Source organism: Leucopleurus acutus, assembly GCF_964270905.1.
Source record: "Leucopleurus acutus genome assembly, chromosome: 5".
NCBI classification, from domain to species: Eukaryota; Metazoa; Chordata; class Mammalia; order Artiodactyla; family Delphinidae; genus Leucopleurus; species Leucopleurus acutus.
The window spans coordinates 58,947,219-58,973,786 of NC_139147.1; the positions used below are offsets into that span (position 1 = coordinate 58,947,219).

A 26,568-nucleotide genomic window follows, 5' to 3' on the forward strand; every position below is an offset into this window, starting at 1 on the left:
ATTAATTTTACATCAACAGTGGCACAAATTTTGCCAGAGATGAAAACATCAGATATCTGATAGCAGTGACTTCATATAGAGAGGCTATTCCCCTTGGTTTCAACTGGATAATATCACAAATTATTATCACCACCCATTGTCCTTCTTCCTCCTTAGATTCATACCCAACTGTGCAGAAAAGTCTGTAATGAACATCCTTGCACTGCTTTGGCTTCTGATAATTGGCAACAATGTGGAGTTCACAAATCTCTTCATGTGCCCTAGTGAGGCTAGAGCACCCTTCACAGGTCTAATTTTTTCAGAGGGGCTCTGGATGAATTAAATAGAAGTGAGCTGATGAGCTCTCTATGGACTAGCTCACTTCACATACTTTTTCTTAGAAGACAGTAAGAGATAGAAATGGTTTGATCTTGTGACAAGACTAAGGGAGTGGAGCCAATAGAAACCTAATATGGATCTACTTCCCCAGTTTAATTTTGGTTTGGTGAATTTACTGTCAGGGACTGAAAAGTGTACAAAACTGTGGAATATTCTTAAACATTCTCATAGCTTTCATGAGCTAGAAGGAAAAATAATTTTGAAAGTAGCTTATAAAAGGGATATATTATCACTGTGAAAAATTCAAATAATATGATACAGTATAGAGATTATATTTTTTAGAAAAAGGGAATACCCATAATTCCACTGCCAGGACTTCAGGTATAGTTTTAAAGAACATTTTGTTTGTTTGTTTGTTTCCTCTTTTTTTTTTTTTTTACATCTTTATTGGAGTATAATTGCTTTACAGTGGTGTGTTAGTTTCTGCCCCATAACAAAGTGAATCAGTTATACATATACATATGTTCCCATATCTCTTCCCTCTTGCATCCCCCTCCCTCCCACCCTCCCCATTCCACCCCTCCAGGCAGTCACAAAGCATGGACATATATACGCTACCAAATGTAAGGTAGATAGCTAGTGGGAAGCAGCCGCATAGTAAAGAACATTTTGATTGAAATTTCTATTGAAGAGAGGACTATATTTGCCTAGAAAAAAATCATAAGATAAGCTACTTGAAAGTACAGAATGAGACACCCAGAAGGCAACTCCAAGCATTAAAGGCTGCTTGCTGAATTTCTATACTGGAGACAAGTGGTAAAAATTAAGCGGGAAACATGGAAAAGTGAGGAGATATGGGTAGCTGTTAGATCTCATAGAGTTGTGAACTACACAACGTAATTTTCCTTGTGAGCTCCCCTTGTCTCCATCTTCACTAGAGTTTACTAAGAAGAAGAAATTGCTATATATTTATGAGGAGGCAGCAGAGATTATGAGGAAGAAAACTCCAGAAATTTTCAGAAATTATGAGGAGATATCTTTGGGTTTTCATAGACTATAGAATTGGAAGCTTAAGATAATTGGATTAAGATCTTAGAGAGGAGTGGAGTACCCTGTGAACACTCACAGAGGCTTGCTTCTAACATACATATATACAGTCACACATTAAGAAAAACTACAGAGGGATTATACAGCAATACAGTTCTGTAATGGGCTTATTTTTTTTCTCTTAATTTTTTTTTCTCTGAACTAGACATTGTTCTAGTTAACAAGTACAAATTAAAATTTTTGTTTTAATATTGAAGAATATTATGGATATGCCACTTTGACCATTATTGCCATGTTTATCAAATTGTCATACATGGATCTGTTTTGTGCCCCTTCTGTTTCTTTGGTTTACTTTGTATTTCCCTGTTAATAGCAGTTGTATTTTAATTACTATAGGCTTTTTAAATGTTTAATACTTACCTAATTGTAAAATTCTTCACTTTAAAAAAGTTGTCATGCATAGTCTCACAGTTTGTTTCCAGATGAATTTTTAAAATTATTCTGTAAAATTTCACCTCCCTCCAAAATTCTATCATTATTTGATTCAGATTGTGATAATCTTAATTTGATGAAATGAACAACATTATCACACTATTGAGTCTTCCTTTCTAGAGATGGAAAATTACAAGTTTTATATTCTTTATTTTAGTTCTGGCTAGGAATGATACCTAAGCCAGAAACGAACACTTTACTTAGTCATTTTTGAATCGTGAAGGAAGAGGAAACTGTGGATGCATGTGCTTTGAGATCAAATCCTGGACTACTCTTTATAACTTGTTAAGTAATGGTAAAATCTGGAAAATATTTATGATGACTACCTTGAAGATATTAATATAAACAATAAGCTAGGTCAGGGTAAAAGTTATTTTACATTAGATTTATATTTACTCATTATCTGTTTTCATGAAATTCTGTCCTAGGATTTTTTTTTTTTGCTAAAATGTTTATTGAGACATCTTGACTCTAAAAATTTAAAATAATTTTCTTGGAGATAGGGTAGGGGATTATGAGATACAAATTATCATGTATAAAATAAATACACAACAAGGATCTACTGTACAGTGCAAGGAAATATAGTCATTATTTTGTAATAACAGAATGGAGTATAATCTATAAAAATACTGAATCACTATGTTGTACACCTGAAACTAATATAATATTGTAAATCAATGATAATTCAATTTTTAAAATTAAAATAGATAAAATTATTTCCTTGAGTGTAACTCTTAATCTTGAGGCTATGCTTACTTAATGATGTTAGAGGAAATTATGTTTGCTGGAATATAAATTTTGTAGCATTAGGAATACACCATTAAAGTAGTATGTAACGAATGTACTTGTACTGACTCATTATTCTCTCACTGTCTATTAATTCATTAACGATTGTGCAACCTCACTAGATTATAATTGGTTTAAATCCAGATTAGTTAGGAAACCTCACATCCCTATGTTCTGCCTTTCCTTCCTCAGACATGAAAGTAGTGAAGCCTGTTACTCTAGCATTTCTAAAAAGAAGCTTTTCTTTGTGTCTATTTAAATTTTATATTTCTCAGAAGTATAAAATGTGTAGCTTTCTGTTTAAGTCCAAACTTCTTGTTAAGTTTATTCCTTGATATTTTATAACTTTTTGCTAATGTAAAGAGAATCAATTTTCATTATATTTTATAACTAGTTACTGCTGCTTTATAAGAATGCTATTTGATTTATTAATTTTTATATATTTGCCTTATATCAAACTATTAAAGAACCTTGTTTTCTTAGTTTATTAATTAATTCTCTTGGGTGTTTCTATATAATCTAAAATGCTGTGACTAATGTAACCATTTTCTCCTTTAAAATGTATAAACGTCTTTCTTTTATTCTTATTATATTAGCTAGAGCTTCCAGAACTTTTTTTTTTTAACCTCTTTATTGGAGTATAATTGCTTTACAATGCTGTGTTAGTTTCTGCTTTATAACAAAGTGAATCAGCTACACGTATACTTATATCCCCATATCTCCTCCCTCTTGTGTCTCCCCCTCCCACCCTCCCTATTGCACCCCTCTAGGTGGTCACAAAGCACCCAGCTTATCTCCCTGTGCTATGCAGCTGCTTCCCACTAGCTATCTATTTTACATTTGGTAGTATATATAAGTCCGTGCACTCTCTCACTTTGTCCCAGCTTCCCCTTCCCCTTCCCCATGTCCTCAAGTCCATTCTCTACATCTGTCTTTAATCACGGATATGAGGCTAGGCAACACTCTTATTCCTAAGTGTAATGGAAAGACATAGTGTAATTTGGGAAGTAAGTATTATCACACATGCCAACTCCAAATCATTTGTGGAGCTGTCTAAAGGGCTGGGTTGAAAGTGATTCTGAGGCTCTGTCAGGGAACAGTGATATGGCTAATTATCATTGCCTGCCATACTTCTTTGAGAAGGGAGTTGTGGTAAATGGATTAGTAATGTTGATAGAGTTTCTAATGTTTAGCCTTCCTTGATTTGTAACTTCTATTTTTATTTCCTTTTTGATTGAAGAGTTACCAAGAAAAGTTTTTTTAAATTTCAGGCAGTTAGAATGTTTATTTTTAAAGATCCTCCTTTTGAAGTTAGCATTTAATTGCATTGTGGTTGAGCAATGTTTGAAATTTTATTGTAATGTTCTTCTAGTCTAGTTTATTTCTGTTAATGTCTATATGTCTATGTAAAGGATAAGTATTCTGTTTTGGAAGATAAAACTCTTTATATATCTTGTGAGCCAAGCATTTGAGTTTTTATTTAAATCTTTTTATAGCCATAGTCATTTTTTTGTCCACTTGGTTATGAAATTATCTAGGAAAGGCATGTTAAAGTATCTCATTGTAATGATTTTGTCAAATTTCTCTTGTCATTTATAATTGTCTTTATATATCTTGGCACATTGTTTTCCATTGTATACATATTAATATTTTTAATCTCCTTTGATACATTATTTTCAAAAATATTCCTTCTAGATCAGTTGAATGTTCTTTTTTGGCCTAAATATTTCCCATATCTTTATTTTCAATTTTTCTACATCATTTAATTTTAGGCATATCCCTCTTACTTACAAATATAAAAGATGAGATATAGAATTGAAAGGCTGAGACTTATATGATTCACATCATCTCCAAAAACAGTAGACAACCACAATTGTACCAGTTTTGAAGTTAGAATTCCAAACAAGAGACTTTCTATACAATATGACCAAATTTTATCCATGATGCTATGAGCTGTAAGAAAGGGGAGTAAACAGGAAATAATTAATAGAACTTACTTGCTCTTAATTTTAAGTGATAATCTGGGTCAACTTTTCTTTTTGTCATTCTCTTTAAAAATAGCTCATAGTTTTTGGGGTAGATGTAGGGTATTTTCTTATTCCTAAATTGAAAGAGTTTCTTTTCAAATGTTAAAAGTCAGACACAAATTTGTAAAATTTGATCAGTTTAGTTTAAGAGCTTTTTTCAGTCCCCATTAGGGAATATATATTTATTCAGTGCCAAAATTGTAATACATTTTGGAAAAACAGTAATGAACAAGAAGTAGAAAGTCTCTAAACCCATGGAACTTATTTTCCAGGTCTAACATAATACACACAAAGAAATACAAAACAAGGAATGCCTCTGAGTCCCAGCTGAGTGAATTTCCTGTATTGTCTTGGCCTGCCAAACCGATCCAATTGGTTCCTTATTGTTGGGCATTTCATTGCTTCCAGTTTTTTCCCTGATAAGCAATGTTGCAGTGTGTATTTCTGTACATAATTATTTTGTAATTCTCTGATTACTTCCTTAGTCCCCAGAAGTGGAATTACTACACTAAAGGATAGTTGATCCTTTATCGATATTATTATATCTTGCCAAATTGCTTTCTACAGTCGTTATGATGCCCTCCCCAGGAAAACAGGAGACCTAAGCCCTTGATAGCCTTGATTGCCGGAATCAGGCATTTTCAGTGGGTGAGGAAGTCCTTCCCACCTTTACAGGGTGAGGAACAGAGGAGCAAAGTTTGAATTACAGATGAGAGTGGGTCTTGGGGTCAGGAAAGCCTGAAGGGTCAACTTCAACAGAATATGTGAAGAGCAAGAACAAAATCGAAACAAAGAATGGCCAACAGAAAACAGCAACAGCAACCACATCGAAAAACAAGGCTAAATTTGGGGAAGTAAATCCTAGGACTATGCTCTTAGATAGTAAAATGAAGGAGAAAGAATCCATTTATGAATCCTCAATCATGTCCACTGGTGGAGAGGGCACTGTTAAGAGTACTGAGGCTATTTAGATTCCTTCTCTACCTAGTCTCATTCCTATGGCTGAAAGGGAGCCACGGTTTCTAGATATGCCAAGCAGAAAGATTTAACATCCGTAGGGATAGTGTGAACTTGGGAGGAGAATTTCATGAATGACCCTCTAAGTCACATCCATTCTAGGTATGGAGTTGACCATGATGATAATTTTGGGAATCCAGCACCTCCTGTAAATGAAACATAGGCTGGAGGCCAACTCTGGTTTCAGAAAAATGCAGGGAACTGGAGTTAAAAGACCCAGTTTAAAAGTTGCTTTCCCCTTTAAGAAAGAAAAATAGCTCTTAATGAGTACAATATATGCTGAATGGATTTATTAGGTTAGGAAAAACCTCAAAGCAAATCCATTATTTCTTATAATGTTCTTAAACTTCTAATATACAAATAGGAAAAGGTAAGAACCTCTGAGTGCAGTAACTTCTTGGTTTTCCCTATTATGAAATATGTGTTCACTTCAAAGATAGAGCACTACTGTTTAAATAATTACATGTTGTAAAATAATGATTACTATGAAAATTACTGTTTCACAGCTGTGTTAACTGATATAAATGAAATACCAGTAAAACTTATCAAGAACCTTTCTTAAGGGAAATTCTCCTATTAAAAATTCAGAGAAAGTCCTGATGTCGAAGAAAATAAGTTCACTTTTCTCTTCTTTCTACAGCAGACATTTGTAATAAAATGTTGTTACTATTATCATTTTAACAGTGATTACTTAAAAGTTTGTACTCCTCTGAAATCTAATCAAAAACAAAATTCTATTCCATTGATTATAGTCAAAATTTTGAGGCAAGCTCCACAAAAGCAAGGACTATTATGTTCATGGCTGAATCACCAGGGCCTAGAATAGGAGCTATCACATAGTACATATCAACAAGTAACTGTTGGATTAATGAATGAATTAACTTCTAAATCAGTACTTTTCTTTTTACTTTTCTTTTTTTTTTTTTTTTTTGCTTCTCAGTGAATATCAAGAAAGTTCTTTTGATTAGATTGTAGATGTTGCCTCTGATAAAGTTCCCTGAAATTCTGTGATCAGTATTTACTATCTTAAATGGGACCTGGTAGAATACTAGATCAGGTATAGGGGCTGGGCTTGGATCCTTCTGACCAGCATGTATGACTACATTTTACATTTTTCAGTTTCCCCCAAGGGTGGCTCTTGAGTTTTTAAGATGCTTCTGAATATAAACATTTCTTTTTTGTTCACCTTATTCATCTTCAGGAAGCCCTTATCTGCAGCAAGTTTTATGGTAAAAACTCTCTAAGTGCTGTATGGTGTCACCTCATTTTGTATTCTGGATTTTGGAAAAGGTTGTATGTAGGTAGTTGGTTTGGTTTTCTTATACACCACAGATGGCATATATGAAGAATTTAAAGAGAATGTACCTTCCTGTGCTAAACTGGGGTTCCAGTTGATGTTCCAAGCTGCCATGGCCTGGGTAAAATAATTGGATACAGAACAATGCTGAAAGCAAGTGCTTCTTATGCACAAGTAGGGTAATTAATTGTCCACCACTTGAACCAGCTCCCTAGAGGAAGACATGAGAGGGGTGATTCTTTTTGGAAAAGAATAGTCAGTAATCAAAACAGTATGGTATACCAGTACTGTACCATTTTGATTACTGTAGCTTTGTAGTATAGTCTGAGGTCAGGGAGCCTGATTCCTCCAGCTCTGTTTTTCTTTCTCAAGTTTGCTTTCGAGTCTTTTGTGTTTCCATACAAATTAAAAAATTTTTTGTTCTAGTTCCGTGAAAAATGCTATTGGTAATTTGATAGGAATTGCCTTGACTCCGTAGATTGCCTTTTGGTAGTATAGTCATTTTGACAATATTTATTCTTCCAATCCAAGAACATGTATATCTTTCCATCTGTTTGTGTCATCTTTGATTTCTTTCATCAGCGTCTTACAGTTTTCAGAGCACAGGTCTTTTGTCACCTTAGGTAGGTTTATTCCTAGGTATTTTATCTTTTTTGATGTGGTGGTAAATGGGATTGTTTCCTTAATTTCCCTTTTTGATCTTTCATAGTTAGTGTATAGAAATTCAACAGATTTCTGTGTATTAGCTTTGTATCCTGCAACTTTACCAAATTCATTGATGAGCTCTAGTAGTTTTATGGTAGTGTCTTTAGGATTTTCTGTGTATAGTATCATGTCATCTGTGAACAGTGACAGTTTTACTTCTTCTTTTCCAATTTGGATCCCTTTTAATTCTTTTTTTTTTTTTTTTTTTTTTGTCCTCTGATTTCTGTGGCTAGGGCTTCCAAAACCATGATGAATAAAAATGGGGAGAGCAGACATCCTTGTCTTGTTCCTGATCACAGAGGAAATGCTTTCAGTTTTTCACTATTGAATGTGATGTTAGCTGTGTGTTTGTCATATATGGCCTTTATTATATTGAGGTAGGTTCCCTCTACACTCACTTTCTGGAAAGATTTTATCATAAATGGATGTTGAATTTTATCAAAAGCTTTTTCTACATCTATTGAGATGATCATATGGATTTTATTCTTCAATTTGTTAATGTGGTGTATCACATGGATTGGTTTGCAGATACTGAAAAATCCTTGCAACCCTGGAATAAATCCCACTTGATCATGGGGTATGATCCTTTTAATGTATTGCTGGATTTGGATTGCTAGTGTTTTGTGGAGGATTTTTGCATCTATGTTCATCAGTGATATTGAGTGATATTGGCCTGTAATTTTCTTTCTTTTTTTTTGTATCTTTGTCTGGTTTTGGTATGAGAGTGATGGTGACCTCATAGAATGAGTTTGGAAGTGTTCTTTCCTCTGCAATTTTTTGGAATAGTTTCAGAAGAATAGGTATTAATTCTTCTCTAAATGTTTGGTAGAATTCACCTGTGAAGCCATCTGGTCCTGGTCCTTTGTTTGTTGGGAGTTTTTGAAATCACAGATTCAATTTCAGTGTTTGTAATTAGTCTGTTCATATTTTCTATTTCTTCCTGGTTTGGTCTTGGGAGATTGTACCTTTCTAAAAAATTGTCCATTTCTTCTAGGGGTCCATTTTAGTGGCATATAGTTGCCTATAGTAGTCTCCTATGGTCCTTTGTATTTCTGTTGATTGTAACTTCTCCTTTTTAATTTCTAATTTTATTGAGACTACACTCTGAGCACCACTGAAAGCATGGGGAAGGATTATAAATACTTTATAATCACTCATTATAGTGTGCATATATCATTTATTTCATACACACAAATGCACACATACACATATGATAAAAGAAATAAAATACTTATTGTTCAGGGCTATCTGAATGTGGTAAATGAGCTTCCAGGCATATTACAGTCTCTTTGCTTACAAGCACTGCACTCAGGCCTTGTAGATGGCTGTATAACTCACATTTCCTCCCTGAGCTGACAGCTTTCTGTATTGCCTGCAGGGAGATAGTCCCAGGGCGAAGGGAAGGGAAGCCACCTCCTCTCGCCACTGGTGGATGCACTACCTGGCTTATCTTTTGAGTTCATCTTCAACGCATAAAAAACAACATCCCTCATTCTTGTTATCAAGCATTCTGATTCAGCCTAGGCCTGTGGAATGTTGCTTCTATATGCATCCTCGTGAAAAGTCCCAACTCAGCCTCACAACAAAACTACAACAGATATTAAATAAGGGATGTGTGGTAGTGCTTTGTAAAGAGTAAATCATTATACTAATACAATTACATTTGTATAAGCATAACTTATGGTAAGGTGTTACAAAATCCATGTAAACTTTCAGAAAATACAGGATTCTAATTTTAAGAAATTAAGAAAAAAATAAGTCCTTACCTAAGGAATAGTTTACTTTGTTTTGCAAGCCAAAGTTAATATCCATAATACTAGTAAACACTATTAAAGACACTATAGAGGTCATCAGACTTTCTCCATTAATTAAATTGACAAGGCCTCTAGAAAGACCTGCAGAAGGAAAAATATTTTTTTAAGGTGGGAAAAACTTCATCAATGTTGAAGAATAAAATTTTATCAGCAATTAGAAGGATATTCAGCTATGTATTTATATCACATACTTTTCCTAATACTTAAGTATACTTTAGTCATGTTTGTAAACTCCCTTCAAGGAAATTTCGTTATGTATCAACTACAAGTTAAGTCTAGATCACCGTGATTAGTTACCAAATTAATTGTGGTTGATTATAGTTTATGTAAGTAAGATAATCAACTAGAGCTCTCATTCCTTGTTTCAAAGCACAGATGAAAACATAAAATTTATTACTTTTAATTCTGAGACTTGGCTTATATAAATACATATATCATGCATTTAAGACAAGAAAAACTGATGGTGGAGGAATAAAGTATATTTATAAACTAAGGCTTTATACCACGGTACCTAATCAAAGTATTAAGGCAATTGTCCTGATAATCACACTATAATTAGACATTGTCTGACTTTCCCATACATCACTTTCAATGGTTTTAGAAATCAAGCTCCATTAATGGAGAGCACCCTGATATAATCTACTTCCATCCTCATCCTCCTCTATTTATGATGATATTCTAAGTTTAGATATCCATCAATTATCATTTTTCTTTGCTATTCAATGTGCCTGTAGGGGAAAACTATAACTTTGAGCACCTTTAATGGTTTTCAAAATGTCCATAGAAAGGAAATATTATTAAGGAAATGGTAAAAGCCCTCCCTGTGAACCAACCACTCTATAGTTGTGATCACAATCTGATACAGTAAGTATGCTGTTGGAAGAGAAGAAAAGCCAAGGCAGTCTGTTCCTGTGGAAGTTCAATTGCCTTGATGGTCCAATTCTTCACCTCTCCCTTCATCCAGGCCTTCTGCTGTAAGAAGTTGCAGTTTCTCTCACCAAAGAGTTCTGATTTTTAAATTAAAAAAAAATATTATTTTTTAATGAGACTTGATGAAAGCAGAGGCTTGAGGAAGATTTCTGCTTCCTCTCTCTTGGATCCCTGCCACCACCATGGCAGCATTCCCTGGCTACCCTTCTGGAGGAATGTGAGAAATACATGGAAGAAAGGTGAATCTTCCTAGTTGAGGCCATCCTAGATCACTTAGTTCCCAAATGACCCTCCAGCTGACTGGAGATTAATTAGTAAGCTTAGCCACAATCAGTGGAGCCCAGCCTATGCCATCAGGGAGAGTGGGAGGGAAGGAGACGCAAGAGGGAAGAGATATGGGAACATATGTATATGTATAACTGATTCACTTTGTTATAAAGCAGAAACTAACACACCATTGTAAAGCAATTATACTCCAATAAAGATGTTTAAATATATATATATATATATATATATATATAATTGTAGTTTTAAGCCACTATGTTTTGGTGGTGGCTTTTTAGTCAAAAACAAAGACAAAGACAAACCCTAACTGACACTGTTGTATAACTATTCCATTTTAGAAAATGGGGCTATAACAAAATGTGAGTATTTAGAAATAAATAACAGATAAGGAACATAAGAGAAGTCAGTGGACCCTAAAAAGCTCAAAACAATGTGAATGTATTCATGTACTCCAGACATTGGCCTGGGCAGATTTTATTTTTGAGAATAAAGTAAAAAATATATAAAAGTCTTGCTTTGAAAACTCAGACAAAAATGTTGCCAAGAGAAAGATACTTTATTTAAAAAAATTTTTTTTAAGATGCAAATTGAGGAGAAAAATAAAATTCCAAAAGTAACGACAAGATGGCCAAAGTTTATGAGAACAACCTTGTAACTCAACCCAAAGAAATTATTTAAATTCAACAATGGTAAGCCAGGAAGTCAGTGGAATAAGTAACTGGATTCCAATTAAGAGGAGTATGGAATTCTCTCAGGTAGCATAGAACTCTTCCAAATCTTTTGAGTAGGAAAGGGCCTGACATTGACAGAGTCTCATAGAAGCAGGGTTGAGGGACAGACAAATCTCCTTGTCTTAAAGATATGGCTTTTCTTTATTCACATAGGTACAATTGAGGTTTCTGCACTACTCTGTTTCTACTTGCCTCAGAGAGCTCCTTCCTTTTCAAGTGGCCATAAAAAGTATGTGTGTGTGTATGTGCATGTATGTGCCATATTAAAATTATACTTTAATTCTACTTTAAAGCAAATGTTTTTGTTCTCATTACTAAAAAATAGCTGAGGGAATACAAATTAGGTAATTTTTTTTTGAATGAGGCTCTTGGATTTTTTTCTGGATTACATTGACTTGATATTTTATACTTCTAAATATAGATTTCTTTCTCCTAAAATAGTACACACTGTATCATTAATGATTTTATTGTTTTTGACTTTTTAGGCTTTTGGTCTTAATGGTGACAAACACTCCAACGACTTTTTCTTTCTTTCTTTTTTTTTTTTACCAATAGCATTATCTTAATGACAGTGTTTTCAACAGAAAAGGGGTTTTGGGCAATAGAAATGTCACCGCAATGTACATGCAATATTGTGATTCTCCCAGAACTACTCTGTTGGCTCAGGATAGAAGCATGTATAAAGTCAAGGATTACAAATAATCCCCTGCCCTATTCCACAACTGAATGTAAGACTTAAAATACTAAGTAAGCCCATCACTGGCATTTCCTTCTTTTCTAAGCATCACCACCTGAATCTCTATGCTCAATCCCCAATGTCCCAGCACCCCACTTCACATAGTGAAAAGCTATAGTGAACAAAAGATCTTAAAACTAGACAGTTTAAGCATGGAATATATTTTAAATATAGGAAAAGAGAAAAATATACTTACCCAGGTCTTTTATAGAAGATGAAGTCAGCATAGGATCTGAACTCACAAGGATAGCTGAAAATAATAACCATGTGGTGGTTTTCAAAACTAATTTATTCACAGATGCCAAATACCAAAGAATTAAGGTATAATTAATCAAAAAGCCAGGAATTGTAATTAAAAGTATCTGCAAAGAAATTTTACAGATAGAAAAATCAGATGGCATTTGTATTCCATTTTTAAATGCAGATAATCAGGATACTGGAGATGTAGAATCACATGCAATCCATTAAAGGGAAATTTTAAATTATCTTATTTAAAAACTATGTGATTGCAACTCTGGAAATAAGGAACAAATATTGCAATGAGATTCTTAGGACCTAAGAAATACCAGTTACAGGAAATACCACATTATAGTTAAAAAGGAACTTTTATACAATCTACTACATATAAAATAGATAAACAACAAGGTCCTACTCTAAAGCACAGGGAACTATATTCAATATCCTGTAATAAACCATAATGGAAAAAAAATGAACTTTTAATTTTCTTGATAAGGCCACTGAATATAGATGTATATGTGTGAAGGTATATACATACATACCATATATATATATTATATATATATATATATATATACACATTTAACAATGCATAAAAACGGAGACATAGCCTATTAACATAGAAAAAAGAACACAAATTTAGAAAGAAGTTACAAAAGAGGGGAAAAAAGAGAAAACAAAATAATAGAAGGAATGTATAGAAAGGGCAGAGGACCAGAAAAAAGATGGGAAGGGGCATTCTGTTATTCTACAACTGGATCCTGGCCTTCTGCCTTCCCACCATTGTCTTCTACTTTCTCCTATTCTACCTGTGGTGGTTATCTAGCAAGATTTTATTACCAAATGCACTTGGGAAAATGTGGTGATTGTGCCTTAAAGTACCTATGAGAATTCACAACTACACCCTCATGTTCACTGTAGCATTATTTACAATAGCCAAAACATGGAAGCAAGCTAAATGTCCATCTATGGATGAATGGATAAGGAAAATGTGGTATCTATATAGAATATTATTCAGCCATAAGAAAAAGAAAGAAATCTTGCCATTTGCCACAATATGGGTGGATCTTGAGGGCATATACTAAGTGAAATAAGTCATACAGAGAAAGACAAATAACATATGATCTCACTTACTTATATGTGGAATCTAAAAAAACAAAAAACTAAATTCATAGATACGGAGAACAGAGGCGGGCAGTGGGGTGGGGTGGGGGGTTGGAGGTGTGAAATGGGTAAAAGGGGTCAAAAGATACCAATTTCTAGTTATAAAACAAAGCATAGGGATGCAATATACAGTATGGTGACTATAGTTAACAACAATAGTGTATTTCATATTCGAAATTTGCTAAGAAGGTAGGTCTTAAAAGTTCTTATCACAAGAAAAATGATTTGTAACTATGTGTGGTGATGGATGTTAACTAGACTTATTTTGGTGAGCATTCTGAAATATATACAAATATCAAATCATTATGTTGCACACCTGAAACTAAATAATGTTATATGTCAATTATATTTCAATTTAAAAATAAAATGAAATAAAAATGGATAACTAAGAATTTCATAATGATGTTGAAAAATGCTCTTACTGCCAATATAAAATTAAAAACAGCAATATCATACATCCTTAATTATATCCTTAGAATTTCAATGAGTAAAATTAAAGACATGCATCATTTTGGAACTTTCCATAGAGATTACTAATATATCCTCCAAAAAGTTTTACCAACAAACACAGCCACCAGCAGTGTACTAATCATTCCCATTTAAAACAATTCTCCAGAGAAGTAAAATGAAATAAAATCCCCAGGTTCCTGTCTCAACTTTTGCTACATCAAGAAAAATGAAAAAGCACAAGTTCTTACCCCCTTATTTATTACACATTTATTCACTACCTACTATGCAATGAGGCATTGCAATAGGCACTGGAGAAAGACATACCTAATGCAGTTAATGAAAAAGAGAATTCAGAAGAGCTAAAATATTAAAAGCTATCTTCCTTCTGATTATTTTAGTCTTTTGTCTGTACAGGGACATTCTTGCGGAGAGTTAGGGTCCAGTTGGGAAATAACTGGACTCTGACTCAGGAGGCCTGGGTGCTAGTCCTGAGTGATTTTGGTTGTCACTTAATCAGACATTTCTAACCCAATCTTAAAATTGACAGAACAATGACAGAGTGCTTATACGGCATTACTGAGGCCTGACACTATTGAGAGGGAGTCTTTGGTAGATAAAGCTTGATAACAGCATCAGAATGGTGAAAGAAAATCAAGGTCCCCTAGGTAATTTACCTCTAGGGTGGCTGAATTCTCAATTTAAGGTTATGGTGGTCAAGGGAGTTGTATTACTAACTCCTGTTCAAAGGAACAAATTAAAATGAGGCTTTGAGACAAGAGGATTGAGGGTCAGGATATCCAAATCTTTGTTCTTCCACCAAATAGCTGTTGATACCTCAATAAATCACATGGTATATTGTTTGCAAAAATGGCTGCAGTAATTCTGCTCCCTGAATCCACACCATTGGGTAGCTATCTTCCATACTGACTGAACAGGAGCAAACATGATGTAACTAGAGACTTAAAAAGTGGGGAGAGGGAAGTGTGGAGGGGCAATATAGGGGTAGAAGATTAAAAGATACAAACTATTATGCATAAAATAAGCTACAATGATATATCGTACAACACAGGGAATATAGCCAATATTTTATAATAACTATAAATGGAGTATAACTTTAAAAAGTTGGGAATCACCATATTGTACACCAATAACTTAGAAAATGTTATACACCAACTATACTTCAATAAAATTTTTCTCTTAAAAAGCACTAGTAAATTCAAGTTTGCCCTCTCCCACTGATGTTTGAGACTCTGAAATCACCATGTGAAGAAGCCTGGAATAATTGCCTGGAATAATTGCCTGTATAATGAGATACATGTACAGTGACACTCATTGCCTATAGCCAATATTAACAGTACCAACCAAAAGACATATGAGCAGAGCCATCTAGCTCATCCTACCTCAGCTGACCCCCCAGTTGAACAGAGACTCAGGAGATGGCTTGACAGGGAACACTAGAACCAGCTCAAACTAGTATTATATCTCTATTCTTTTCAATTTCATTTTTTTGCAATTTGTCTGAATTTCATTTGCCTGGACTCTGTTTCAAGTGTAAGTTATTTTAATAGTTTTGATTCTAATGTATTTTAGGTAACAGCTTTATACTTGCAAAACTGTATTGATTACTTTGAAAGAAATGCACATCCTGCTTATAATCTAGAGTATTTTTTCTCAAGGTCTTTCCTGGAGGGGTTCAAATATCACATGATTAGAAAATAATCATAATAGCTTGTGAATTAGGATTATTGCTGTTTCTGTGAGTAGTCTTCTCTGTGCTGTTCTTTTATGTGTGTGTGTGTGGGAAATTTTAGAAGGTGGGTATTTGAAACTCAACTTTTATCAGTAATTTCCTTTTACTGGACCTAGTATATTTAATAATAGCTTTCTTATAGTATCAGAGTTAAAATCATAAGTGGCGTTAAGTTTTGCCGGTCAGATTTTTTTGTTACTTTTTTCCTCCATAATTTCTTTCTTGAGTCTTCAACATGCTAGACAATTGAAAAGATATAGTTTATTCACTAAAATGTAGAGCTGAATTTACTTTTCCCACACTTTATACTTTTTCCTTGTTTACTTTGTTTTACAATTTGGAGCAAAGTTTTAAAATTTTTGAATATAGAGGGCAGTGGCAAAGACGGGGGGGGGGGGGCGCGGTGCATAGAAAGACCTCGAGCTTACCTTCTCCCACTGGCACATCAAAATTACAACTATTTACAGAGTAGCTTTTGTTGAGAAAGACCAGAAGACTAGCAGAAATGATCTTCTACAACTAACTATATAAAGAACAAACCATGACAACCCAAGTGCCCATCAACAGATAAATGGATAAAGAAGATGTGGTATACGTATTCCATAGACTATTACTCAGCCATAAAAAGAATGGAAGGCACCTATGCTCACCACTATACAAACAATGCAAAAAAGAATGAAATTCTGCCATTTGCAGCAATGTGGATGGACTTAGAAAATATTATGCTTAGTGAAATAAGCCAGACAAAGACCAATACTGTCTGATATCATTTATATGGGGAATCTAAAAAAATTAATACAAATGAATGTATATGCAAAACAGAAACAGACTCATAGACATAGAAAACAAATTAGTGGTTACCAAAGGGAGAAGGGACAAATTAAGTGTATGGGATTAACAGACACAAACTAGCATGTATAAAATAGTATAGTACAGGGAATTATAGTCATTATCTTATAATAACTTATAATGGAGTATGTTCTCCAAAAATACTGAATCACACTACATTGTAAACCTGAAACTAATATAATATTTTCAATATTTTAAATCAGCTATACTTCAAAAAAAAAAAAACACAAAAAAACAAACCATGAGATGTGTAGAAGGGCCAGAGACACGGTATAGTCAAAATCCATACCCACAGTGAGTGAGCCACAACTAGGAGGATAATTACAATTGCAGAGGCTCTCCCTAAGGAGCAAGGGGTCCAGGCCCTGCATCAGCCTCCCCAGCCTGGGGGTACTGCACCATGAAGATGATTCCTCTAGAACATTTGGCTTTGAAGGCCAGCAGGGCTTTCTTTTGGGAGAGCCAGATGGCTGTGGGAAATAGATACTCCCCTCTTACAGGGCACACCCAAAATCTCAGATGCTCTGGGACCCAGGGCAGAGGCAGTGATTTGAAAGGAGTCTGGGTCAGACCCACCTGCTGATCTCGGAGCGCCTCTCAGAGAGGAAGGATGCAACTGGAGCTCACCTTGGGAAAGTACTGGGATGCCTCAGGCCAAGCAGCTACCTGGGTGAGAATATAGCCCCACCCACCAGCAGGCCAATTGCGTTAACATTCTCTGAGTGTACAACTATCCTGGGACACAGCCCTGTCCATCAAAAGGCCTAGGATCCAACCCCACACACCAATGCACTGGCACTAGTCCTGGGATCCCCTGCATATCCACAGCCATCTGTAAGGACCTGGCTCTGCCCACCATCAAGCTGGCACTAGTCCCTGGACAAGCCACACCCACCGACGGGCTGGCACTAGCCCCAGGACAACCCAGGCCCCAGCTCTGCCCACCAGCAGGCCAACACACCAATTCCAGGACCCTCAGGGCCCTGCAGCCAGAGAACCTAGGCCACAGCTCCACTCACCAGTGGGCTGGCACTAGCCCCAGGACTCATCCTCATCCACCAGTGGGTGGACATGAGCCCAGGGGCCACCAGAGCACCAAAGCCATCCAGATCAGCAGGACAGCACTTGCTCCAGGACCCCCTAGACCATGGCCCTGCCCATCAGTAGGCCAACACCAGTTCTGGGACCCAACCACCAAGCCCGTCAGCAAGCTGACACCAGCTCTGAGACATCTTTGACCCCTCAGCTCCCCACCCCTGGGTTCAGCCCTACTCACCAACAGGCCAACATGAACTCTGGGGCACTCCAGACTCTGTAATCAGCTGTGTCAGGAACTGGGCCCACCCACCAGCAGCAGACACTAGACCCAGGATACCAGGTCCCAAAACCACCCACTCCAGAACCCAGCTCTGCCCACCAGTGGGCCAACCCTAGCCCCAGGACCACCCAGGGCTCTGCAGGCAGCTGCCTGGCCCTGCCCACCAGCAGCTGACAGCACCCACACAAGGCAGAACCTGGCAACCAACTGGACTGGGTGTCAGCCACATCTACCAGAATGCACACAGTGGTCATCCTCCTTCAACAGAAGGACCCACAAAGCCCACATAGGAAGAACTCCTAGAGGATACAGCTCTGGTGATGAGAGGAGAGTATGTTGCTGGGTCACAGAGGACTTCTAAAAAAGATCACTTCTCCAAGGTTGGAAAATGTAACTAACTTACCAGATACATATAAATAAAACAGCAAATTAGGCAGAATGAAGCAGCAGAGGAATATGTTCCAAATGAAGGAAGAAGATAAAACCCCAGAAGAACTAAGTGAAGTGGAGATAAGCAACCTACCTGATAAAGAGTTCAAGGTAATGATCATAAAGTTAAAGCAAGAATATTAAAAGCAGCAAGGGAGGGGCTTCCCTGGTTGCGCAGTGGTTGAGAGTCCGCCTGCCGATGCAGGGGACACGGGTTCGTGTCCCGGTCCGGGAAGATCCCACATGCCACGGAGCGGCTAGGCCCGTGAGCCATGGCCACTGAGCCTGCGCGTCCAGAGCCTGTGCTCCGCAACGGGAGAGGCCATAACAGTGAGAGGCCTGCGTACAAGGAAATTCCCAAAAGACGGTCAGCAGACTTTTCAGCAGAAACTCTGCAGGCCAGAAAGGAGTGGCATGATATATTTAAAGTGATAAGAGGGAAAAACCTAGAAACAAGACTACTCTACCCAGCAAGGCTTTAATTAAAGTTTGATGGAGAGATGAAAAGTTTTATAGAAAAGCAAAAGCTAAAAAAGTCCAGCATCACCAAACCAGCTTTACAAGAAATGTTAAATGTACTTCTCTAAGTGAAAAGGAAAAGGCTACAACTAGAAATATGAAAATTATGAAAGGAAAAATCTCATTGGTAAAGGCAAATATACAGTAAAGGTAGTAGATCAACCACTTAAAAGCTGGTAGGAAGGTAGAAAGACCAAAGTAGTAAAATCATCTATATCAACAATAAGCAGTAAAGGGATACATAAAGCAAAATATGTAAAATATGATGTCAAAAACAGTAAATGTGAGGGGGGGAATAAAAATGCAGGGTTGTTGAAACGCATCTGAGCTTAAGAGATCAGCAACATGCATCAATGGAACAGAATGGAAAGCCCAGAAATGAACCCACACTTATATAGGCAATTAATCTACGACGAAGGAGGGAGAAATATACGATTTGGGAAAGGCAGCCTCTTCAAAAAATGGTGTTGAGAAAACTGAATAGCTACATGCAAAATAATTAAACTGTACTACTCTCTCACATCCTGCACAAAAATAAATTCAAAATGGATTAAAGACTTAAATGTAAGACCTGAAAAACTTCTAGAAGAAAACATAGGTAGTGAGATCTTTGTTATCAGTCTTAGTAACGTTTTTTTTGGCTATGTCTCTTTGGGCAAGGGAAACAAAAGCAAAAATAAATAAATGGGACTACATGAAACTAGAAAGCTTTTGCATAGTGAAGGAAAGAAACTCTCAACAAAACAAAAAGATCACCTACTGAATGGGAGAAGATATTTGCAAACAATATATTGAATAAGGGGTTAAGATCCAAAATGTACAAAGAGGTCATAATACTTAACATCAAAAACAAACAAACAAACCTATTAAGTAATGGGCAGAGGATCTGAATAGACATTTTTCCAAAGAAAACAGAAAAATGGCCAATAGGCATATGAAAATGTGCTCAACATCACTAATCATCAGGGAAATGCAAATCCCTGATTTCGACAATGAGATATCGCCTCACGTCTGTCAGAATGGCTATTATCAAAAAGACAACAAATAAGTTTTAGAGAGGATGTAGAGAAAAGGGAAACCTCATGCACCATTCATGGGAATGTAAATTGGTGCAGCCACTATGGAAAACGGTATGGAGATTCCTCAAAAAATTAAAAATAGAACTACCTATCGTCTGGCAATTCCACTTTTGGGTATTTATACAAAGTAAACGAAAATGCTCATTCAAAAATATATGTGCACTCTATGTTCATTGCAGCATTATTTACAATAGCCAAGGTATGGAAACAACCTAAATGTTCATCGATAGATGGATAAAGAAGATGCGGTTTATATATGTGTGTGTGTATATATATATATATATATATATATATATATATATATACACACAAACAACACACAGACACACAATGGAATATTACTCAACCACAAAAGAATGGAATCTTGCCATCTGTGGCAAGAACTAACTGAACAAATGTAACAAAACAGAAACAGATTTATATAGATATAGAGAACAAACAGGTAGCCACCTGGAGAGGGGTTGGGAGAAGGAAAGAAATAGGTGAGGGAGATTAAGACGTACAAACTTCCAGTTGCAAAATAAATGATTCACAGGTATGAAATGTACAGTGTGGGTAATATAGGCAATAACTAGTTAACATCTTTGTATGGTGGCATATTGTAACTAGACATTGTGATGATCATTTTGAAAAGTATATAAATATCAAACTACTGTGTTGTGTAACAGGAACTAACACAGTGGTATAGGTCAATTATACTTCAAAAATAAACAAACAAGCAACCAAACTCATAGAAAAGGAGATCAGATTTGTGGTTACCAGAGGCAGGGTGGGAGGGGGTGTGAGAGGGAGAATTGGATGAAGGCAGTCCAGAGGTACAAAACTTTCAATTATAAAATAAATAAGTAGTAGGGATGTGATGTACAACAATATGATGAATATAATGAACACTGCTGTATGTTACACACAAAAGTTGTCAAGAGAGTAAATCCTAAGTGTTCTCATTACAGAGAAAAATATTTTTTTCTATTTCTTTAATTTTGTATCTGTGAGATGATGGATGTTCACTAAATTTATTATGATAATCATTTCATGATGTATACAAGTCAAATCATGATGTACCCCTTAAACTTATATGGTGCTCTACATTGATTATATCTCAATAAAACTGGAAGAAGAAAAATGATTTTGTAAAAATTGAATGTCCATATGAAAAAAAAATGAAACAGAACACCCAACTCACATCATATAAAACAATTAACTCAAATTGGATCTTAGACCTAAATGTGAAATCTAAAACTATTAAACTTCTAGAAGAAAACATAGCAAAAGATCTTAGTGACCTTAGAATAGGCAAATAATTTTTAATAGGACATAAAAACACAAATTCTAAAAGAAAAATTGATGAATTGAACTTCATCAAAAGTAAAAAATTTTGGAAAAAAGAAAACTACAGTGGTATCAAAGTGGAGACTTATTTTTGATTGTGAATCTAAGTCATACATGGAAGACAATGACACTGTTATGTAAATCTTGAAGAACCTGCTAAAAACAATATGTAATGGATTTTTTAATCAATTTAATTGAATATAATTTATCTTGCTTAGGAATGACTTTTGAAAATAATGCCTGTAATAGTCACTATGTAAATTTTTTCACCTGGCATCTATTTGAGACTTTAATAATAAGGCTATAGAAATGATTTCCTACTTTTCTCTTTGAATTAATATTCAAAAGAAATATACTATATAGAAATGACAAGTAATGAGAAAGTTAGTCTTTGCACTTGTACCCCATGACCTTGCAAATGACTATCTGTACCAAAAATTACATAATATTTGGACAGAATTTCTAAGGTAAATCAAATGAAATTGAATCATTAAAAAAGAGAAAGTTGGATCAGTACTTACCTCTCTGAGGCATTGATGAGGGATTGACTTCAAAGAAGTCTGAGGGAATTTTCTAGGATAATGGAAATTTCTATATCTTGTTAGGTTGATATTTGTCAAAACTCATCAAACTGTACTCTCAAAATGTATGCATACTATTGCATATAAATTATACCTAAATATAGTTGATTTTTAAAACTGTAAAAAAATCTGAACACAGATAACATGTAGTAGTTCATGAGTGAATAATATTATTGAAAATAACACTTCTTACCTGCCAGAATAACTTGTGGAGCAGGTAAACATCCATGTCAAATGCAACATTAAAGAGAATTATTGGTGTAAATATATCAAAAAATAAATGTGGATCCATCCACTGTACGGCATCTGCATAGTTTTGGACCTAATAATATAAAAATGTTATTTTCTCATTTATCTGTTGGTCTATTAGCATGGAATACATGCCAGGCACTCCTATGCCTAGCACAAGATAGAAAGATTAATCACAACATAGTAAGTGCTGAAGTCTTAACTCTTGGATTTTCATAATTTTGCATCAGATCATTACCAACTACAGCAAAAGGTTAATGAACATCTCTATGCTTCTTTTTCTTTTTTTTTTTTTTAAGAATAGATATAGGAAACAGTTTGACAAAAGTACTGAAGGGTATGTAGGAGATTTTCAGGCATACAAGAGAAAGAAAGAGATTTCAGGTAGACGGATCATCATGCACAAAATCCACAAAGGAGTAAACAATCGTATCAATTTCCAGAAACTACGTAATTAGCCATGGATTATACAGAAGATGTGTATGGAAGAATAGCAGGGATAGAGACTGGGAAGGTAATGCAGATTATGAAATAACCAATTAATGGTGTTTATCATAAAATATTTAGTTGATAGTTTTAAACCCTATATGGGCATCTGTAACCAGGCAGGACCCTATGGGGCCTTCCCCAGAGAGATGTCTCCCTTATATCCTCTGCTTTAGGTCCTCTCTGAAGTACCTAGATAATAATATCTCATGCACATTTCCTGAATTGTTTTACAGATGCAAACCCCCCCCCCCCACCCCGCCGCACCAAATGAAAGAAATTAACACATCCCTTCAGGAGTCTGGTTGGAACCAGGAAATATTTGCAACAATTTTTGATCTTTCTACTTTACCTCACCATCAACAAGTCAGAGAATTGTGCATGAGCTCATCATATACCCTGGGACTCCCTTCCTTTGCCTTGCTTTTAAAAATGCTTTGCTGAAACCCATCGGGGAGTTCAGGCTTTTTGAGCACTAGCTGTCCCATATTCCTTGTACGGCACCTTACAATAAACGTTGCACTTTCCTTCACCACAACCCACTGTCAGTAGGTTGGCTTTACTGCCCGTGGGCAAGCAGACCCAGTTTGGTTCGTTAACACATCCATTCAACATTCACTCATTAAGGAAACACTGAGTACCTATGGTGTTAGGCTCTCTCCTTGCATTTGGGAAATGATTCTTCATGGGTCTCTTGTGTTTCTCTGTATGCTATGGATGGAGGCACTGACTGCTTTTCTTCCAGGAATATTTTCTTTCAAGAATATTTGTATGGCTAACAGCTTTGGAAGATAAAGCAAGTGTCTCCCTCCAGAGAAAAAGGCAGGTTTACTATACTGTCCAGTGTTATAAAGATATTATCTCTCTCTGGAGCAAGAGGGCAGATGAGCTCACTGCCCATCATAAAATATTCAAGTTCTCTAAACTCAGATTTCTTCTCCTATAATGCAACCCATTATGTATGCAGGTTTCACCTTGCTCTCTTTACTTCTCCCTGTGGGGCTCATGGAACAGGGGCAAGAAAATGCGGAGACTCTGGCTTCTGTTATTGCTATGAGTAATAAAGTCCTTTGTTTCTAGCCCAGGAGTCCCGTGTCTTTTGCCAGGACCGTGAAACTGTGGCAAGCAAAATTATTAGATTGAAAGTTGAGTAAAATCTTAGACCGTTCACAGTTCTCAACATATGGTCTCTTCCTTTAAAGAGTTGTTGACAAATAGTAAAGTTTATAGAAGTACTTAAAATTGCACTTATGTCAAAAATCAGATGATTATAAAACCTGTTCATGACAAATGAAGGAGTAATCTGCTTCTGGTTCTGGCATGGATACATGGTTTCCATTATGGTTTTTAACATCACTGGTTAAATTTGTTTGGGAAAGTCAATCATTTTCACACACGTTCGTGTTTATATACTGATTAACTAGGGCAGGTGTTGGCAAACTATGGGCCCTGGGAACAAATCTGGCTCAATGCCTGTTTTCATAAATAAAGTATTATTGGAATACAGCCATACCAATTTACTTATGTATTGTCTGTGGCTGCTTTTAAACTACAATGGCAGAGTTGAGTAGTTGTGACAGAGATCATATGGCCTTCATAGTCTAAAATATGCACTCTATGGCCTTTTACAGAAAACACTTTGCCGTCAACCCCTGGGCTAGAGGACTATTTAATGTGTCAATAATGCATTCTATATTCCTTGTAGTAAGCATATTGTCTCTCCTTTACCTGACTCCAGCTGTTCCCAACTATTTAGTAATACTGTATATGCCTTGACTATATACTTTGTCTTGTTCCTCACTTCCAGCTCCATGTAAGAGGTTCAGTGTATGTTTCTTGAAATATTCTAAGGCAGGTGCACTTAGAGAGTAGCCTCTATTCTAATGGGAACACTATGAAACATTCCCAAGGCAATAGATTTGTTCAATGTCAGAATTCTCTTGCCACTAGAGTCCTGTATCAGTAGCTCAAAGTCTCTCTGGGCTTCTATCTTGTTTACCAATTTCTTGTCTAAGGTTTTGAATTATGATTAAATACTCAGCTACTCACATTCTTAGCAGCTGTACATGTACTCATTCTGAATTGCCTACCTAGTTTCAGACCTAGGCTCTGTTTTGACTATGTTACCTGGATTTCAGCTCTTTCATGCCTGGTTCCTTCTTCTACACAGCTGATGTGATGTTATCCACATCATAAGCATCTATCAACTGGCAGAGCAGTGAAGAAATATGTTTACAAATTTTCTTAAGCCATCTTTGTATTTATATGAATCTTAGATATAGTCAGATATATAAAATATTTACTATATTTACTATATTTACTCATATTTACTATACACACCTGGTCAGATGTAAAACTGAACATTTCAAAACTGCATCCAAATAAAAATAATATCACAGGGAGAGGAATTGGAAAGTCTTTCAAGTGTAGGTTCAAAAATGCTGCAAAAAAATATGTCTATTGAAAGGCAGTGAAATACCACATTTATAGAACTTTAATTGGACATGACTTCTTAATACTGAGGACAATGAAATACTGCACCACTCCTTACTTGCTATATTCCTGTAACTGAAACCCTCCCTCACACTTAAGCATATAGAATCAGTATAATTGGTCATCCACTAAATTCATGCTTTACTTCTTTTACGAAGTCTATCATTTTCTTAGAATCTTTATTAAATATTGCTAGTAATCGTTCGTTCTTGTGTTCCTACTAAAATATTTACAGCAGTTTATGTACATGCTATAAATCAGATATTCATTTCTCTAGCAATCCTGCAATGAGGGATTAATAAATTACTAAACTTAAATGAAATATCCTGGCTGATTCCCAAGATAGCAATGAGGAATTAGTATAATAATTTAATAATGAGAAAAACTAGCTACCTATTACTAATTACCTACTACCCATTAGAAAGCCTATAAAATGAATATTTAACTTTGTTTATAATTTTTTTCAAGGTGAAATAAGTAGTATCACAGCATTTCCTTCAGTTTAATGTTTCTAATTCTTTGTAATACAATTCCTAATCAGGTCAAAAGCACATGCAAAAAATGTGCTTTCTTTTGATTTCTACAGTGTTCTTTTCTTCTCATAAAAGCTGGGCATAATTTACCATTTGGACAAAACCTAAGGGAACACCTACCAAGGGGTTAAAAAGTAACTGAATCATTCAGAAGACCTATCACTTTGAAAATTCTTTTTCCAAGTGAAGAAATCTGTGGGACACCTAATTTTAAAATATGAATGAAACTCTAGTTTATGATGATGCAGGTAACAATAAAATCCCTAACCTTTGATTTTCTGCTTATCTGGTTCAATTCTCCACATCACTTAAATCTAACCACGACCTAGCAAGTAAGAAGGTATGAATACTCTGAACTCAATAGAGGTGAAGAATGTGGATCAGATCTACATGGTCTCTCCTCAGGGGCAGATTACCGTTGGATTCATTTGATTGAAAATCTTGGTATAGAGGTATGAATTTAGAAAAAAAAATCTAATTTCCTATTATTGCTACTTTTCTTAATTCTCTATGGTGACATTTACAAAATACAAGCACAAAACACACTTAAATAAAAAGAATTACACCTACCTCCAATTGTACAGATCAAAGACAATATTAGAATGATTTCAGGGAGGTCCTGAGAAGTTTTCGTGAATGTTGTCCTAAAAATATCCAGCCATATGTTGGTAAATCCTTTGTTAAGAAAAGTGAAATTAGAAACAGGGCCACTCATCCTGTGGTTTCTCATAGGCCGTCTGAATCCAACTCTTAGGACTCTCTGCAAAACTCACCTAGGACCAAAAGAACATAAGATTTTCCTTCTTGGTGGCCTTCTACAGCTTTTCTTAAAAAATAAATAAAAAGCCTATATTTCTCTTTAGTTATTTCTAGTGATTTCTTAAGGTGTGCCCAAATTAGGGATGCCTCCCTCTTCT

The 26,568-nt window shown here is 35.5% G+C and overlaps 1 protein-coding gene across 1 annotated transcript in view; it reads right to left on the minus strand.

The window, feature by feature from the left end:
* SLC9C1 (solute carrier family 9 member C1) overlaps nt 1–26,345 on the minus strand; it is a gene marked incomplete at its 3' end in the record, with an annotated part of 110,783 nt that extends 84,438 nt beyond the window's left edge. Inside the window, exons 1-6 of the mRNA XM_082839250.1 lie at nt 26,222–26,345; nt 24,966–25,066; nt 22,084–22,212; nt 12,382–12,547; nt 9,456–9,584; nt 4,435–4,596 (exon numbers count right to left, since the gene is read on the minus strand). Coding sequence (XP_082695376.1) covers nt 4,435–4,596; nt 9,456–9,584; nt 12,382–12,547; nt 22,084–22,212; nt 24,966–24,989 — 610 coding nt within the window. The 5' untranslated portion in view covers nt 24,990–25,066; nt 26,222–26,345. The remainder of the gene's footprint in view (nt 1–4,434; nt 4,597–9,455; nt 9,585–12,381; nt 12,548–22,083; nt 22,213–24,965; nt 25,067–26,221) is intronic.
* Nucleotides 26,346–26,568: the final 223 nt, after the last annotated feature.